Source organism: Macrobrachium rosenbergii, chromosome 30 (assembly GCF_040412425.1).
Source record: "Macrobrachium rosenbergii isolate ZJJX-2024 chromosome 30, ASM4041242v1, whole genome shotgun sequence".
NCBI lineage: Eukaryota > Metazoa > Arthropoda > Malacostraca > Decapoda > Palaemonidae > Macrobrachium > Macrobrachium rosenbergii.
Genome location: NC_089770.1, coordinates 8,006,001 through 8,026,000, shown reverse-complemented (window position 1 = coordinate 8,026,000; position 20,000 = coordinate 8,006,001). Strand labels below are relative to the sequence as shown.

General features: G+C 36.7%; 1 protein-coding gene across 1 annotated transcript in view; it reads left to right on the top strand.

The window, feature by feature from the left end:
- The window catches only part of LOC136854991 (rap1 GTPase-activating protein 1-like), a 493,378-nt gene that overhangs the window by 442,087 nt on the left and 31,291 nt on the right, over nucleotides 1–20,000 (top strand). The window contains exon 9 of the mRNA XM_067131671.1: nucleotides 14,274–14,447. Coding sequence (XP_066987772.1) covers nucleotides 14,274–14,447 — 174 coding nt within the window. The remainder of the gene's footprint in view (nucleotides 1–14,273; nucleotides 14,448–20,000) is intronic.

The window sequence follows — 20,000 nt, the reverse complement described above, 5'->3', positions numbered from 1 at the left end:
CTTAAGTTAAAAAAATTGTATTTTTGCTGGCATTCTCCTACCTTTTAGAAACTCATAATTAACAAACTTTAAATTATGGTTTAAAGTTTCTTAAAAAGTCTGTGGAGTCTTCAGTCCTCGGCAGTATTTTATAACGGGTAAATCTCTCTCTCTCTCTCTTTCCCTTCCTGTTACTCGTTGGTCGCTCGTGTTAAACACAGTGTCGTTTCTTCCGTTAAAGTTGCTATTTTTATTTTTTACTAAGTCATGGAAAACTCTCTCTCTCTCTCTCTCTCTCTCTCTTCTCTCTCTCTCTCTCTCTCTCTCTCTCTCTCTCTAAGAGTGGATTATTAGACGACTAATGAACAGAAAAAATCTTTCTCGTATCAAATTATCAGAGAGAGAGAGAGAGAGAGAGAGAGAGAGAGAGAGAGAGAGAGAGAGAGAGAGAGAGAGAATTGCATTTGACATCCCGTCTTAATTGCATGTACGATATAGTCTTATTTTAGAAGTTCCTTCATGCTATGCATGCACGCTATAGGTGAAAGTGATTCTGAAAAAAATGTATAAATTTTTTGGTCATTTAATCGTGAGATTTATGAGATAAATGAAATGTTGATTCATCTATTTGATTCTGATTATGTCATGTAATGAAGGGAACGACATAATGATTTCTTTTTTAGGACTTTATCAGTGTCTTTCGTCATTATCATTGATGAATAAGATTACAATGATGATAAAGATATTTGTATAGTTTGGCCAGTCCTTGTCTTTGCTGTTGTGAACGAATACGACCATTTTTAAAACATATAATAAACCTATAATGATTATAATGAATACAATGATGTCTCGGGCGTTATTTATATTTACGATACAATGATGATTTTATTGCTCTGGGAAGTGGCATTATAAGTTATGAGGATACTGATGATAATGATAGCAAAATATGCAGTTTTATCAACATTTCTGTCGTCATATTTTTTTTTACCCCCAATGAATTTTTTTATATAAATCTTGGAAATAAAAAAATGATTAGCAGGAAACGGAATAAATCTTTGATTGTTGATGCATTTGAAGCAGTTGACTGCTTGGTGATTAATTAATACTGTTGCTTTATTCTGTTTATTGAAAATTATAATTGTGTGGAAAATAGCCTCTTTATTAGTTACTTTGTGAAATTAAAATTTTTGTATAACTATGTTAAAAATTAATTTTTAATCAATATAAAAAATTCATATTTTGTTATAATTCTATTTAAAAACTTCCTTTTTACATATGAAATCAAAATGAACATTTAGAAAAGAGAAACAATTAAAAAGAATAGAAACGATTAACTATATAAAAGGGATTTATATTTCATAAAAAACATAATGCGTTTAAATCTTAAAAAAATTTAGAATAGAACAAAATTAAAAATTGCCTTTTGTCAAAATGGCTTTCAGTTGCAAGAAAAGAGTAAATATTTTACTATTGCATGGGGAATAATAAAAGAATAAGGAAAAGTCTGAATATACGAACCAATAAAAAACCAATTACTTTTGGAAGCCTGTTACGTTTTGGGTCGTTATATAGGATGCGTGCGCATAATGGGGGTCGTAATTGCCTCCTTTGCCAAATCGAAATGGCGTGGGCGTGGGCGTGGACTTTTGGAGGAACATTAGGGCGTGAGGAGATTATATGGCGGAGGGTGGGGGGGGGGTTAGAATTCCCCGGTACTTCGCGTCATTGGTTCATCTGTTGAGACGGCTCGGTTATTAAATGGCTATATTCCCACGAGCTCTCTCTCTCTCAACTAAATAACCCGTCACCACAGATATACTATATTTATAAGGCAGTTCAGTGGGTAGTTAACGAATTGTCTGGCGTTACAATATGTAAAATAAAGACATACATTTAATGCGGTATAACACCTGAATGTCAAATCTCTCTCTCTCTCTCTCTCTCTCTCTCTCTCTCTCTCTCTCTCTCTCTCTCTCTCTCTCTCTCGGAGCTTCTCCTTTAAGCACGCCCAAATGTCCTGAATGTTTTATATTATCGTCTCCGTAGAGAGAGGTGACTCGTTTGCTAGATAGATAGAATTTCAGAAAATTTCATAGAATTTCTCATTCTTTACATATTTGATATAGATGGTAATCGTGTAGGTGTTCTGTCTGGGAACAGGTTCCGTTCTAGCGCAAAATGTTTTCTAGTTTTGATTTTGAATGTGATGCGATTCATAGGGTGAATGTTATCTGTGGAGATGTTCTGTAAGTTATTAATTTTGTATTTGTGTTATAGGTACAGTTTGTATTATAGGTTTTCAATGAACACTATCAGTGGTTTCTTCTGTGTTAAATATGTATATATATATATATATATATATATATATATATATATATATATATATATATATATATATATATATATAAAGGTAAACTCAGAGTGTAAACTTCGATTGGTCAAACAAACGCCATTCTTTGCCAAAGTGTTTCATTCTGATTTTGAAAAAGAAAAACTATTTTAAAACAATTTATGTCAGGGGGGCAAAAGGAATTTAAGACAAGTAATATACCATTACAGAAGGGTATTATTTTACGCAGTAAGATACAAGACATTAAACAACAAATACAAATTGTTGAAAGACGCGAAGATTAGTCCCTCCATCAAAGAAACAGAATGATTGAACGCGCACAAATCCTTAAGTATAGTCATCTCGTATTCCAAATTTCCTGTCTACCAGCGGGCAGAAGAAGAAGAAGAAGAAGAAGCAGAAGATGATGATGTTGATGTTGATGTTGAAGTTGAAGTAGAGAAGGTGCGTGTGAATGGCGTGGTACGATCTGGTCTTCATGATATGCCAATTCGTACCCTTCCGATTTAAGTCAAGTCGTACCGGAATGTCGTGTATTACGTACTTCTTTGTGTTAGAAACGTGTTCCGTCAAGAGATCTACCACCCTCTCTCTCTCTCTCTCTCTCTCTCTCTCTCTCTCTCTCTCTCTCTCTCTCTCTCTCTCTCTCGTGTGTTTAGAGTCAGTTTTCTTAAACGTGATTTTATATTCTTTCTGGGTGTCCGTGTTATAGATTTGCGTTTGTGTTGTGGTTATAAAATGGTTACCTCAGGAGCTGAGTCACCGAGGAAGCTTTTTTTTTTTTTTTTTACTCATCTTAGTCCGCGGAAGTCGTTATGAGCTTATGACTCACTGGAAAATGTCTGACACATGTCCCAGGTATATTTATATTTATTATATATTTACTAATATGGCGAGTATTTAACTGTTTATGTTTTGTCTTTGTCTTAGAAGATTTTCAAGTATTTTTAGCCCAAAAATTTTAGAAGATACATTTAGCCGGCGCTTCTCATCCAAAAGGGGTCACTTCGTCAAATCTTAGCAAAATAATGAAAAATCATGAAAATAACCCCACAGGCCCCTTTCCTACTTTTAAAGGATCCAGAGTTATGTCCGTAAACCTTAATCTTAGACCTCATACCCATTCTATGCCCACGTCCCTCGGAAATCTCGTTTCCCTGCTTAGGGGCACTTAGAGATCGCCCCAGGGGCGCCCCTAGTCAGTCTGCCCTTGGCCGTTCCCAAGCCTCGGGCGGTTCCCAGTGAGCTGGGACAGTAACGTTCAGACATCCCAACCTCAATTTTTTATATATTTCCTTTTTTAACAAGCATTCCCTGCTTTCTCTCTCTCTCTCTCTCTCTCTCTCTCTCTCTCTCTCTCTCTCTCACATTACACGTTATTGAGTTGCAATTTTAAGTTAGACATTCGAATTGTGGACATGCATGGGTCCCACCTTATTCCTACCTTTCCATACTCAGTCAAATAAATATATATTTTAGCAAATAAATATATAAATAAATAAATAGATAAATGTATAAATAAATAATCAAGAAGCAAACGGCAAAGTAAATAACTAAACAAAGACCACATTTAAAAGATACTTAATAAACGTTACGTCCCATCCAGTGGAGTCTTCCAGTAAAAAGTTTCATAATGCTCCTTTGGTCATTAAGGAGGTGGAGGAGGAGGAGGAAAGGCTCACGACCTTTTTTTAAAAGGACCGCGTCCTTTTTGATTGTGGAGGAGGAGGAAGAAGAGGAGGAGGATGATGGTTTGTTGAGGTGACGGGTATTTTAGGGGATCATAAACTTTTTTTTTTGTAGCTTTTAGTTTTACGGTAGAGCTATCACAGAATAGGTTTTCCTGTGTAGTGTAGAGAGAGAGAGAGAGAGAGAGAGAGAGAGAGAGAGAGAGAGAGAGAGAGCGTCAAACCTTGAACAAATCAGTCACACGTCACACTCTTAATATTTTCACATACAAACTACCAGCTTATGGTTTTATATACTTTTTTATTGTTTTGTGACAAATCCAAAAATTAAAAATTTCAGCTTGTAAGATAGCAAGCTGACGCATTATTTACGCGTGTGAATTGCGTATATAAGTGCGTCTATTCGCACTTTTGCGCGAGGGAGCGCGCCTGCGCGCTGAATCACCTTTCCCAGCGATTTAGCCGGAAAGGGTAACAGCATATCTCGGGGCGTTCTGGACTGCCAGCGTGGGAACCTGTGACCCCCCTCCCCCATCAGAAACCCCTCCCCCCTTCCCACTTACTCCTTACCTATCGGAGAATCCCCCTCCCCACTCCCACCCATTCTCAATCCTCCCCCACCCCTTTCCTCCATATTATTGCTACTGCGACAATATGCATTTTATGTTGCACCTGCAGCTGTTGAATTCAAGGGGGAGAGGTAGGGTCTGGCTCCTGGGGGAGGCTGGGTGTGGGCGGGGGTGCGGGGTGTTAGGGGAAGGGGCGTAGTTGGATCCGTTTCGTAAGAAAGTAGTCTCACGAATTCGTTACACACCTGGGCTCTTTGTCTTTCAACTTTCGAGCAGTATTCGAATCGCGTTTCGGGCTACCTGTGATACGAGGTTGTTTGTCCTTATCGATGTTGTTTTGTATTCAGGATGTCGATCAGTCAGTCAGATTGTTAATAGATTTAGTGATGTTAACATTCAACGCGATGTTGTTGTTGTGTCATGAATTTTAGGAGTAATAGCAGTTGTATTAGCAGAGGTTGTTTTAATGGTAATAGACTCTTAGAGAGCTTTAAAGTATAAGATCAAAACATTTGTATATTAAATTTATTTTTTATTGAATGAATCTCTCTCTCTCTCTCTCTCTCTCTCTCTCTCTCTCTCTCTCTCTCTTCTATATATATATATATATATATATATATATATATATATATATATATATATATATATATATATATATATATATTAAAAATTTGTAAGTATTGTCCACTCTAACACTCATTCACATTCTGACGCAGTTGTTCCTTTTGCTAAACCATGGGAATATTAAGCAAAGAATTAATGAGAGCAGCGCCAAGCAAAAATGTGTTGTAAAGGTTGTTGACCCGTGGGGTTGAGTTATTACAGTTTTTTTAGTTTCTGAATTGCTACAGGTTGATTGTTGTATTACTGGCAAGTGCAGGCGAAATGTAGGACTGTAGTTGGGAAATCAAAACTGTATTCTAAATGGCACTTAGTCTCTGAATTTTGATGTTTACGTTGAAACGAAACCCGTAGCCAATATCATGTTAAATAAGTTTCTTTCTCTCTCTCTCTCTCTCTCTCTCTCTCTCTCTCTCTCTCTTCTCTCCACCCTTTTTAGTCAAGCGTCAACCCCAGGTTGACTATCTGACGACGGAGGAACCGTGTCAACCTTAATGATCGAATTTCCAAAATTTGAAGCCCTATTGGCCGTGCCTTTTCGGCCATTAAAGATAAATCCTACGGCTTATAAACAGGTGGTCGAAGACGGGCTGCCCTATGAGGAAGAGCCCGTGCTGGCATAAAGCCAACTCAATACAAAAAAGACACCCACGGTATATATCCTTCGTAATGATGTACGTTACGCGCTCTCTCACGGAAGATAATCTCTGCTTGTCAGCAGGAAGATACGGAATAATTGTTTGTGGGAAGCCGTGTTAAGTCCTGTGGGATGGATCCTTTCTGTCCCATTAGGGCTCAAACGTAATCTGCTTTTTCATCGTTTGGAGGTTAAGTACAGGCTGGCCTACCTGCCCTGAAGTAACGACTCTCTCTCTCTCTCTCTCTCTCTCTCTCTCTCTCTCTCCATAATTGTGCTAAGAGATTTTCAAGACTTGAATTTATTTATATATAAAGTTAAGAGGGCAATGTGCTTGCGTGTGTGTGGGTGGATGTGTGGGAGAAAATTTGATTCCTTGTCAAAGCTTTTTCTGCTTTTAGAAGCAGAACTGCTTATAGGAAGCTGCTGAGAATAAACTTCTGTCATTGTGTTGTATTTGAGTTCATTATGTTTTTGCTTCCTTTTATTTTTCTTGCGTCTCCTCTCTGTCTTTTCCAGTGGATGAATTGAAATTTAACCCTCAAAATAAATTTAAAAGAAAAAGATTGGTTTTGGTGATAAATTTTTCCTATAAATTTGATATTTTGATTTTGCTAAATTTTTGTTTTGATTGTGATAACATATTTTTAACTTGTTTGATAATTTTTATGTTCAAATGATGTTTTCATACTATATAGGTGGTTATTGTAATTGATAATTTTTTTTTTTTTGATATTTTTTTTTTTTTGCAAGTAACTGAAGTGATTATACAATGCTTGGTCAATTGTTTTTACCTTGTCGTACAAATATTGCCGTCGGCTTGTTGGCGAATTTCACTTGAGATAGAAATTTATAGCGACTTTTTTTTTTCATGTGGTACAATCATAATCGATCGAAAAATGTTTCCATCAGAACGTAATATTTATACCTCAACGTCCGCGGAGCCACCTAGTCACGTCTTTGCGGTTATATGTCAAGGATAGCAACACCCCCCCCCTCCCTCCCTACCAATACCTCCTCTACCCCTTGCCTAATCCCCCCTCCTCGTCACCTGAATCAGCCACACCCCAGTGTGCCCCCATCATCAATGTTTCATTCTACCTGTCCCGTATCGGTAAACCCCTCCATTCACTAAATCACTACCCATTTCTCCTGTCTCTCACGGTTACTGCCCCCCCACTTGCCATCTTACCCCTCCCAAAATATATATTTATATATATATATTATATAATTACGAAGGAGGCTAGATCATCCATGCCAGGTACCACAGCCATCAGACAACCCCCTCTCATTTATCAAAGGCTTTAAATAATCTTCCCCCTACCTCCCTTCACAAATATCCTTTCTTCCCCTCTCATGTATCCCATCTCCTCCTTCTCCCCCATCCCATTACAGTAGGCTCCCCCTACTCCCATCTATCCCAGGCACCCGATCATTACCTCCGCTACTAATTCTCCTTCCATCCCCTCCCCCCCAACCCATTCTAGTCTATCACAGACTTCCAGTCATCCCTTCTACCTCATCCCCCATCCCTGAACCAAAAGCTGTACACACTCTTGTCTCCCTTCCAGACTGGATAACCCCCTACAACTTGCATTCAACAAATCTTTTTTTTTTTTTATCCCTGGTGTAGGAGCTGGTTGCGGGCAACCCTCCCCACCTCTTCCTCCCCCCCCCTTTCCTCTCTCTCCCTTCCCTTTGTTAAATCCGGAGATTTCATCTTAAATATAGGCAAGTCTTATGCTCACCTGTGTTTTGGATATTTACTACTTTGTTAATCGTGAGCTTTGTAATATATATAAAAAAGGCTGTGATGATAGTATTAGTTAATCACAAAAAATGTTGCTTTTGTTTTCTTGCGATTTTTATACTTACCATTTAGGGATGAGGTTGCTGGCTCATGTTCTCCTCCGTCATGGGTTTTTAAGGAAGTGTGCTTAAAAAGTTCCGCATGAGTCGGGTATATCGAATCCGGGGCATGCTTAGTGGACTACGATAACACGCATATATATATATATATATATATATATATATATATATATATATATATATATATATATATGTGTGTGTGTGTGTGTGTGTGTGTGTGTGTATATGTACAGTATGTATATATTTGTTTGGCCTCGTGACATTAGATAAATAAAGTACAGTATTCGGAAATTACACCTGTGATTACCCAAGATATTGATCTTTCATTTTGCCATTTCCTGTAATCATTCCGTACCCACCAGTTTCATTCGGGTCGACAGGTCTGAGAATTCGATCTCAGGGCAGCGTATACGCACGCACGCACGAGCACGCGCATGCACGCAAGCTTTGCGTGTGCGTGTTCTTTCATCCTTGAAATTGTTGTAACTCACGCAGTGACTCATGTTGACGGGAAGAGAATATATTGCTGGTGTATCGTCCTCTCACTCTCTGATTTTAACTGTTCATTTTTTGTTTCAGTTTTTTCTATTATATATATATATATATATATATATATATATATATATATATATATATATATATATATATATATATATATATATATATATATAGTCGCGGATAATTAACTTTCACTCACTCTTCCCAAATATGGTCGAGCAGCGTCATCGTGCGTTCTGAGTGACAGTGTTGTGTCCATTCTAATTGTAAGTAATGCTCGGCTTTCGTTTCTCCCAATCACTGGTTGTATTTTTATGATCCTAATTTCTGAGTTAACTTCGGTTTTCAAGGATAACATTGTTCTTAAAACCAAAATGTCCTTTATTCATTTAAATGCATTCTAGTTCAGTGCTTAGTAAAAAGTAAATGCACAAAATGAAAGCGAGTTAAACACGCTGAGTTTGGGGTCCCGAATAAGATTTTCTAAGCTGGGTGGAGAGAGAGAGAGAGAGAGAGAGAGAGAGAGAGAGAGAGAGAGAGAGAGAGAGAGAGAGAATTATTAATAAATGCGGAAGTCTCTCAGTGCTTTTGTGTTCTGCTTCCATTTGCGCTACGTCTCGTAGATCTTGTTTGGAAGCAACTTTTGCTTGTTAATTGCAAGGCGGCCTCATTCACCGCGACTGACTACCGTTCCTTTTTAGGGATGAGTTTATTGTATTGTAGTTGGTGTAATGTCAGCAGATTATACGCCTTCTGTATATTAACTTAGCTTTCTACATCATATTAATTTCGAATGGAAAGTAGACGGATTTCTGTTCTTTGTTTCACAGCTCTGTATCTCTTGAAAATCTGTCATTTTTTTATCCGTTTCATTTATTATTATTATTATTATTATTATTATTATTATTATTATTATTATTATTATTGCTGTTGTTGTATTTAATTATTTAATTTAATTTTGTTATATTTTATTTAGTTTTCAGTATAACTGGAATTATATACCTGTATCAATGCTATTATTTTATTTTCATATGTATACGTATATAATTTGATGCAATTTTTTGCTGAATAATTTTCTTACTAACATTGTTTGTCAAGGTGATTTTACATAGTGTAACAGCGAGAGAGAGAGAGAGAGAGAGAGAGAGAAGTGGGTTAGTGGTAAGGATATATATTTTGCGTTGACCAGATTGCAGCCCAGGTAGCATCGTCGTGATGTGTACTTCCTGCTATTTAAAAGCTTCGAAAATTATCCTTCTGTCACAAAGGTCATCATGCCCCCAAGGACTGCTTGTTTGACCCCGCAGATCCTGTGTGTGTGTGTTTTTTTATTTAATTCCTGTGATTTTCATCTTGATAACCTCAGGATTGATTTGTAGACGCAGGAAACGTTTTGTTGTAGGTTTGCGAGCTATTTATTTCCTCTCTCTCTCTCTCTCTCTCTCTCTCTCTCTCTCTCTCTCTCTCTCTCTCTCTCGTGATGTTGAACATGACAGGAATTGTTTTTATGAAATATATTCTAAATTGATTTGATATTTCTTTCTCTCGAAAATTTTATTTGACTTCAAATCATAAAGCACTGGACTTGCACAATTTGAAAAACAATAATTTTTTGATGTTTGTCTTCATAAAACATGATTTAATTCTCAGCAGAAAGTGCAACAAGAGCCAGTTCAAGATATGTTAAAGTGTATCCGTATCTAATTTATTTCCTTTTATGATCTGTTGTTGTAATATAAAAATATATATCTTTTTTTTAGCAGAAGGAACAGGTCGAAAATTGCGTTACAAGATTTGACCCAGACATACAAAGCAAGCTAAATAAAAGCGTATAAAAATAGTTAATGAAATTAAAACCTGCTCATGAAATATACTTTTGTTTTTACGAGTCTAATTATATGGTCACAGGATGTTGGATCTAATTTATATTCGAGAGTCGGCGGTGATGATGCGATTTGTATTCCCCAAATGCCATTGCAGACGGTGATGCCCTGCATGCCACTGAAGTCGATTGTTTGTTGTTGTTGTGGTTGTTCTAGGTTGTGAATGTTGTTAATCTTTTTGCTTCTCTCTGACGAAGGTCGAAGGTTGTTGTTGTGTGTGTGTGTGTATATATATATATTACTGAATAATCTTTTAGCTTTTTTAAAAAGTTCCTTGAGGTTGGTTGCTTATATGTCCCGGTTCTCTGCGTATGACATTCCTTTATCCTGCAATAAATCTCGCATTTTTGCTAGTTGCAAATTTGCATTTCCTTCTGCCCATGAAAATCAGTGACATCATCAACAACAACGGGAATCTCACACTTATTTCTAGAGGCCCCCAGGGGTCATGAAAAGTACCAAAACAATAACAGTAACAACATCCTGTGACCCGGGTATTGCAACAAGTCCCCGGAGATGACAAAATACGGTTACTAAGACCTAACCTCTCTCTCTCTCTCTCTCTCTCTCTCTCTCTCTCTCTCTCAGAGGCCACTCTTGGCTGGTCGTAACACTAACCCCAAGACCTTATCTCTCCCTCCTCCTTCCTCCTCCCCCCTCTCCCCCTAGTGACGACATTCGCATTATCGGCCTCATTTCGCAACCGGACTTCTTCCATTAGAAGAGATACAACGCGAGAGAGACAGCCGAGAACCACTTTGGTTTCCCTCTCTCTCTCTCTCTCTCTCTCTCTCTCTCTCTCTCTCTCTCTCTCTCTCTACCCCCTATTGGTCCGGCTACTCGGAGACCCCTGAAGACGTTTGGTTGTAACTGGAGGAGATAAAAGAGTCTTCGTATTTCCAGAGACCGTAAGCTAGACCACCTCCTCCTCCTCCTCCTCCTCCTCCTCTCCTCCTCCTCCTCCTCCTCCTCCTCCTCCTCCTCCTCCTCCACGCATCTCTGTCACTTTCACCTCCCACCTGATCTCATCTCGATCAGCATCTTCAGGGAGGATGATGGTGCTCTCGTCATCTCGTTATTACGCATCTAATCTAATTTCTCTCTCTCTCTCTCTCTCTCTCTCTCTCTCTCTCTCTCTCTCCGTAGCGTTGCTCCACCCACATCACTATCTCATCATCCGTCATTGTAAAACTCGACCAAAATTTATGGCTCAGCCGCAAATGATATTGATAACACGGATGATACGCGTATCGCAATGGATCATACGGAAACATGGATGCTCTCTAATGACGGATGCATCACGCCATCCGATCATCATCATCATCAGCATCATCACCATCATCCTCTTCATCCGACCGTTGTTGTGTCACCCACCCGCGACAAATTTAACAACCCCACATTTGCCAGGAACTCCACCCTCTCTTGACATTTTTAAAAGTGTCTTATCTGACTTCATCATTATTTCCTTTTTATTTTTTATTTTTATTTTTTTTTTTGAATTAAGGTCAATTAGGCTTTGTTACTCCGTGGCCTTATATATGACTTCCCCAGTGCCTGTTTGTCGGTTTGTCTGTCTGTCTGTGCCTTGATTCCAAACCGGAAGTTGTTAAATTGATATTGTCAGATAAGAAACTTCGATTCGTGATATACCGCGATAACCTGAGTTCCGTGTGTGTGTGTGTGTGTGTGTGTGTGTGTGTGTGTGTGTGTGTGTGTGTAAGTTTTATATATATATATATATATATATATATATATATATATATATATATAGAGAGAGAGAGAGAGAGAGAGAGAGAGAGAGAGAGAGAGAGAGTTACTGTATGACATTTACATTGGCAAACATATATATCCTGAATAGGCAATTCAGGCAGAATTGGTTATTCACTTCTAAAATTTTAATTTCGTTTTGTTCATAAATATTGTAATGAAATACTTTCGAATAATAATAATAATAATAATAATGCATTCCTTAAATGTTTTAAAGTAAAGATGGGGTCTGCGCGCCCCTTTTCTTTCACATTCCTGGATTCCGGGAATCAAGCTGATATTTTTCCAACATTTTCTTCTCGGTGGCTCTGCGCCATTTTCTTGCTGATATATTATGATTCACTTTTGCTTCTTTCAACAGAGGTGAGCTTGGTCTCTCTCTCTCTCTCTCTCTCTCTCTCTCTCTCTCTCTCTCTCTATAATGACGTATCATGTGTGCCTGTTCTTATTTGGCATGAATTCTTACTCGGTTTCAGTAACTCTATATTCCTGTCGGCTGGATATTGAAGCCTTTCAGAAAGTAAGAAAAGAGACATTTTTCTTCTGATGTAGGAGAGAGAGAGAGAGAGAGAGAGAGAGAGAGAGAGAGAGAGAGAGAGAGTAGAATGTCACTGCTTTTAAGGAATAATCGATTTCTTTGATTGTCAGCGCACATACGCATATATATACTGTATGTGTATGTATGTATGTATATGTATATATATATATATATATATATATATATATATATATATATATATATATATATATTGCACCTATGTGTGATCGATTGACGAGGCATAATCGTATTTATACACATTTAAATGGAATTTTACTCTAGCAATATATTGGGTCGCCGGCACAAGTGTTTACACCTCTGTAAATGTCGGTTTTAAATTGCTCTTTGCGATACCTCGCTGATTTATGCGTTAGGTTTGGAGAGAGAGAGAGAGAGAGAGAGAGAGAGAGAGAGAGAGAGAGAGAGAGAGAGAGAGAGAGAGAGAGAGAGGGAAACTTGAGTTCGTAATTATGGAAGAGGTCTTACAGGTTGCTGTGGCGTTTCATTAATGGTAGCAGATGCATTATCATCTTTAGGTATAACTAAAGTCTCATGAAAGATTAAAAGTTATTATTATTATTATTATTATTATTATTATTATTATTATTATTATTATTATTATTATTATTATTATTATTTATGTTCTCTTTGGTTTTGCTCTTGCATAACTATCGACCAGTTCTAAGAATTTGTAAATTAATTACAACTATCTATAATATATATATATATATATATATATATATATATATATATAATATATATATATATATATATCTATATATATATATATATATAAATATATATATATATATATTATTCTCTCCGATCTCTGGATTTTTATAAATTTCCTAGGAATGTAAACAGCACTTTCGCTGGAAAGCCTGGCTAAGCCTGTGTCAACTTTACCTAATACTATTTATCCATAAAGATACGCTTGTGGAATAATCTGAATTGAGTAAGGAATTCTAAAATATCTTTAACGTTAGATTGGTCTTGTTGTTCGAAAAGTTTGTAGCTTGTGTCCTTGCGCAAAAAAATAAAAAAATAAATACAGAACAACCCCATTCTGTTCTTGCATACGTTCAGAAAAGGTTAAAAAAATTAATTTTGTTTTTATAAAAGAATAACCCGGTTCTGTCTCGCTCTGTTGACGAAAAAGAAATAAAACATCTGTCGTTCTATGAAGAAGAAGTAGAAGAATAAAAAGAGAGAGGGGAGACACAATTTCAACAGAGGTAAAACAAAACTCTTTAAAAAAGTCATGCTCTGGATGCTGAGCCGTGTAATGACAAAATACTGATGTCCGTACAGTTAGCTCTTCCTTTGATGGACATTGTTAAAGCTCCGGTGCTGACGTCAGCCGTTCCTTGTTGTCAACTTCGTTGTCTTCTTTTGAATCATAATTACCGTCACAGTTTGTTATTGGGGCTTTAAAGGGACTTGGCTGAATTAGGAAATGTGTCGTTCAAGCTTTTAGGTTTTTGCCTTCCGGTAAATGGTTATGACTTGAACGTTTCAGTAACCGGCTTCATGATGTATTGTTAAACGGATTGGTTTTGGAGATTTGTGGGATGTTTTACGCACACACTTATATATAATATATATAATATATAATATAATATAATATATATATATATATACACACACTTAATTGTGTATATTTACCCCACAGTATGTATATAAATTTATTATATATATATATATATATATATATATATATATATATATATATATATATGTATATATATATATAATGTGTGTACATTTATAAATTCAAAATGTAAATTCTTTAGCCCACAGCACTTAAATATAAACATAAATTCATTCATTAATTCATTAACTTAACAATTTTCATTTTTCTCTCTCCTTGACAGGAGCACATGACCTTTTTCGGCGAGGACGCGAACTACGGCCCCGTGGTCCTAAGTCACAAGAAGGAGGTCATCAGCTCGCAAGAGAACATCCGGGTCCTCCTCCGGATGAAGACGGGCACACAGCAAGCCATCATCAGCATGGGGGAGAACACCACCGCCGCCAAGATGGCCCAGGTATGTCGTGAGAATGGGAGCTTGGTGGGTGAATCTCTACAGTTTGTTATGGTATAGTGTATTTAAATCTTTCTAGAGTTTCTCTAGAGTTTCTGAAGATGGCAGGTAAGTGATATTTTGGATATTCAGACCTGAAAGGGCCAGGTAAACCTTATTTTGGTGTAATCAAATATGATATTTTTACAGGGGTTTGTAAAATTTATACTTAGTTTTTAAATGGTCGTATTTGATAGTTTAAAGGGGTAAAAAATCACATAGTTTTTAAAGGGTCGCACTTGATAGTTTTAAAAGGGTAAAAAAATCATATAATTTTTAGAGTTGTATTTTGTATTTTTATCAGGAAAAAAAGTTTTTAAATGGTTCTATTTGGTATTTTAAAAGTTAAAAAACACAGTTTTAAAGGGTTGTACTTGAGAGCTTTAAAGGGATAAAAAAATCAGTTTTTAAAGGGTCGTATTTGGTATTCTTAAAAGGGTAAAAAATCTTATAGTTTTTAAAGGGTTGTATTAGTTATTTTTAAAATGGTAAAAAATCACATGGTTTTTAAAGGTTCATATTTGATATTTTTAAAAGGTAAACAATCACAGTTTGTAAAGGGTTGTATTTAATAGTTTTAAAGGGGTCAAAATTCACATAATTTTTAAAGGGTCGTATTTGATAGTTTCAAAAGGGTAAAAACAATGACAGTTTAAGGGTGGTGAAGTTGGGGGTGGTTGGAGATTGGTAAATATTCTATGGCATTTAAAAGAGTTATGTGGTTGGAGATTGGTAAATATTCTATGGCATTTAAAAGAGTTATGTAAATCATGCGTGGCATTTTAAGTGAATACGTAAATTTCATAGGGAATTTTTACAAGGATAGTAACTCTCAATGTTTACAGTTGATGATTAATTTTTCATTTGATTTGTAAAAAATACAATTTTTGTTTGTAACTTATAGATCAATATGGAATTTCTTGAAATAGACTTGAAAGGCATTATATTCAGAAATGATGGCGTTGTTATAGATTTTTATAAATGCAGGTAAGAGCCTTTACCTTGTGACCTACTTGAATTTAAGGTTAGAAATGGAGACTAGTGATGAACTTTGACATTTTTTTTTCCCTCGTTCCATATTCGCTGAATTATAATGCCATCATTTGCAGACCTAACGTATTTGGTTATGTGTTCCGTTGGCCGCACCACGTGTAATAATCGTTTTTTGGGAGTTTAATGAAAATGGTTTAATTTTAGAATGAACGGTTATGATTATAGGCACATTAGGACAGATATTTCTTCATCTCTAACAAGTTGATGGTCGCCGTGAAATTTAACGTGAGTGTCATATTGTTTTAGTGGGTAATAAGTAAACACACACAGCATAGGGTGTTCCCACGTATTTGCTTTACAGTGCATGTGCTTTCTATTATTATTATTATTATTATTATTATTATTATTATTATTATTATTATTATTATTATTATTATTATTATATTTGTATCCATACATATCTGTGGATTTATTTCTATATTTCAAGATTCATGCTGCTATAAGTATTATTATTATTATTATTATTATTATTATTATTATTATTATTACAAGACATAAGCGTCTGGTTGGATCATTTATTATTTTTAAAAAAAGGTTGTTGTTGTTATTATTATTATTATTATTATTATTATTATTATTATTATTATTATTATTATTATTATTATTATACAAGACATAAGCGTCTACTTGGGTTATTTGTTATTTTAAAAAGTTGTGGGTTGTTATTTTTATCATAAAAGATAGGACCGTCGGAACGGAGTATTTCACGGGAGGTCGTAAAATGAGAAACATTGCTTCAAAGGAGCTCGAGTATAAGTCATGTCGCAGACCGAATGCCCCCGAGTTTGAAATCCGACGATGGCAATTTTATCGGACCTGTGAAAGACCCTATCACTCCCACCCCCTCCCACCTTGAAGTCCCAGGGCATGACCTGGTTTTCGCACGCCGGAGCGACTGACCTAGTTTTGGAAGATCGTCCAATTTGGTCTGAAAGGCGAAGTGTCCTTCCACCGGGCGCCATTGCACTGGGTTTCTCGCAGGCGCCTCCGGCCAAAGTATTTGCCGTTTCTATTACGGCTCGCCTTCCGTTGAAGCTGCCTGGTGATAGAATGGGAGCGAGAGAGAGAGAGAGTTTGCGCCGAAGTAGGTCAGGCAGGTTTAGTCGAATTACCGAAGCGAAAATAGAATAGTAGTACTGGTGAAGTGTGCTGACAGCAAATACCGAAGAGTTTTTATAGCTCTCTCTCTCTCTCTCTCTCTCTCTCTCTCTCTCTCTCTCAACTGCATCTAACACATAAAGAGTAAACTTACGTAAATGGGACGGTATTTTCGAATTCATCGTGACGCTAATCCTAATGAGATTAAGCGACCCCGTTGTTAATTAGGAATGTTCTTTTTGTATTATTTTTCCCAAATCCCTAAAATGTAATTGACCCTGGAAAAAAAAAGTAATTGCAAGTTGTAAATGCCCAGTTGGCTGAACGTGCTCATCTGAATTTTTGTCAGGTCGCTTGAATTGGCCGTATCGCAAATTCAGTTTTTTTTTTTTTCGTCTTTTTTTGTTATCTCTGGAAACAATTTTTTTTTATGCTATGTCGGGAAGCTTTTTAGTTTTTGCTATCTCTAGAAGCAAATTTTTTTTTGTTTGGCTATCTCTGAAGCATTTTTTTTTTTTTTTTTGCTATCTCTAGAAGCAAATCATTTTGCTATCTCGGTAACCTTTTATTTTTTTACTATCTCGGGAAGCGTTTTTTTTTTTTTTTTTTTTTTTTTTGCAGTCTCGGGAACTTTTTTTTTTCTATCTCGGGAAGCAAATTAGGTCGAGGAGACTCGAAGTAGGGCAACAGAGGTCGAATTAAGTCGAGCAGAGTCGAATTTATGGCGATGATGGCTTACTGAGGCATTCGGGAAACTTCGACGAAGGCGATGGAGGAAGAGGAGGAGTTGGAACAATTCCCATTGATCATTATCACGTGATGTGAAGTCAAGTCTCTCTCTCTCTCTCTCTCTCTCTCTCTCTCTCTTGACTTCATTCTGTATTCCGTCGACGTCGTGCCCATCTAGACATCTCATTAAAGCCCCATTCTACATATTAGTTACCCCCCCCCTCTTCATACCCCTATATACCCCCGTAACCCCCATACCCCACTGACATCTCCACCTGTATTTTGTCCTATATTTGATCCTATTTTTGTCCTATATTTAATCCTGTTTTTATCCTGTATTCTATCCTATATTTTATCCTACATTGTACCTTATATTTTTATCCTATATGTTATCCTATTTGTTTCGAATATTTTATCTTATTTTTAGCCTATATTTTATCCCATGTTTTATCCTACATTATACCTTATATTTTATTCTACATGTTATCCTAATTTTTTCTTATAGTTTATCCTATATCCTATTTTTATCCTATACCCTATCCTACTTTTATCCTATATTTTATCCTATTTTTAATCTTATATTTATTTTGTTTTCTTCCTATCTTCTATTTTGTATCCAACATTTTATCCTATATTTTATCCTATTTTTAATCCTATATTTATTTTGTTTTTCTTCCTATCTTCTATTTTGTATCCAACATTTTATCCTATATTTTAACATATTTTTATCCTATTTTTTTATCCTACATTTATCCTATATTCTATCCTCCATTTTATCCTTTAGCCAACTTGACAGCCCTCCTAAGGGGTGATAAATATCCTCGTCAGACTTCGCTTGTGGAAAAGAAGGGAAAGGTATGAAATGTATTCATGTATGTCTTCGCCAAACTAGGTCATCCGGTGAACAGTAGATCCCCCCTCCCACTCCCCCCTCCCACTCCCCCTTTCCCCTTTCTTTGCATTTCCTTGCAGGATGGAAAAAGGTGAGCGAGATGACTTGGTATTATCCTTCCTTTTTTTTCTCTCTCCTCGATTTTCTGTTTGGGGTTTCTCTCTTATGTGCTTTAAATTTTTTTTTTTTTTCTTTTTTCTGTCACGAGTTACGATGTTAATGATCAGATAGAGCCTTTTATTTTCCTTTACATGAAAAGACTCTCTCTCTCTCTCTCTCTCTCTCTCTCTCTCTCTCTCTCTCTCTCTCTCTCTCTCTCTCTCTCAAATGTACTCCATTTGTAAGACTGTTGCGCTCTCTCTCTTTCTCTCTCTCTCTCTCTCTCTGAAATGTACTCCATTCATAAGACAGTATTCCTCTCTCTCTCTCTCTCTCTCTCTCTCTCTCCTTTTAGAAACCCTTAACATGACCTAATTAAATACAGGATGTATCACAGAAAGGCAATGTCATATATTTCTCAGCCATCCCTAACAAGCCCACCCGTGTCTTGGGTCCCATTATAATGTTGTATTAAGCCCGAGTTCCTAAGTGGAACAGGTGGAATTCATGGGACAGTGGAACCGTGAAATGGGTAAACCAAGAATGGGGTGAGGAAAGAGGAGGGTATGAAGGGGTCTGTGACCTCGTGTGTAAAGTTATTCCTAGTTTTAGGGCACTGGGGTCAAATGAGGTCAGAGTGTAGGAGGTGGGCAATGGAAGTTCCATTTAGGTGTAGATACTTTCTTATGTGTTTGTGGATGGCCTAGTATTTCGTTTAAAACTGACTGGGTGAAATGAGGTCAGAGTTATAGAAAAGGGAAACATTTTTGTGGTGTTTTTGATGGGCGAAAAATATCATGTAAGGGTGATTTTTAAAATGGCTTCCTCAGCATTAAAATGAATATCTTGGAAGAAATGTTTAACTCTCTCTCTCTCTCTCTCTCTCTCTCTCTCTCTCTCTCTCTCTCTCTCTCTCTCTCTCTCACACACACACACAATCTGAAAATATACGAGAACAAATTCCAGTTAAGACTTAGAGTGTTACCTTCTTCTCACTCCTCGTTTCATGTCTGCAGATATTTTGTTGTATTTCGGTGTTATCACAAGAATGACAGTGACCTGTATGATTTAGGGAATATGTGGAAATGCCAGGTGATGCCAGAAGGAGAATAAAATAAAAAAAAAGGGTTTATTATTTTCGTCATCGTATCAAGACCTCGACCTTAATTGGGGCATTCGACACACAAACCACCACAGTCACTCTCTTCGTTATTATGCAACGCCATTAATCGACTGGTCATTAGGATTAATCCCTCGGCCTGGCATGTAATCCCTTGATTAAGGTCAACGTCCTTAATCCCTTCGTTAATCCATCTTACGTCCCCAACATGTCACTAATTCGACTCGGAATCTGCTTAGGATTCCTGCTATTACAGAATTGGGTGGTTGACCGATGTCTTCAATTATTAGCCGGAAAGTAGGACTCCGACACCTGTGGATGTTAAATTAGGATTCTTAATAACAGGTCAATGTATTTCAGTAAAAACATTTATTTAATAAGTTAGGGATCATTATTCAACGAGAACTGACTCTCGCCGTGAGAAAACTTAGGAATTAATCTTTTGAACGTGGGTGCGAGACTTAATTTTGATAATGAGATATGATTTATCACTTGGGGATTAGTTATGTAAATATGGTAGATGCCG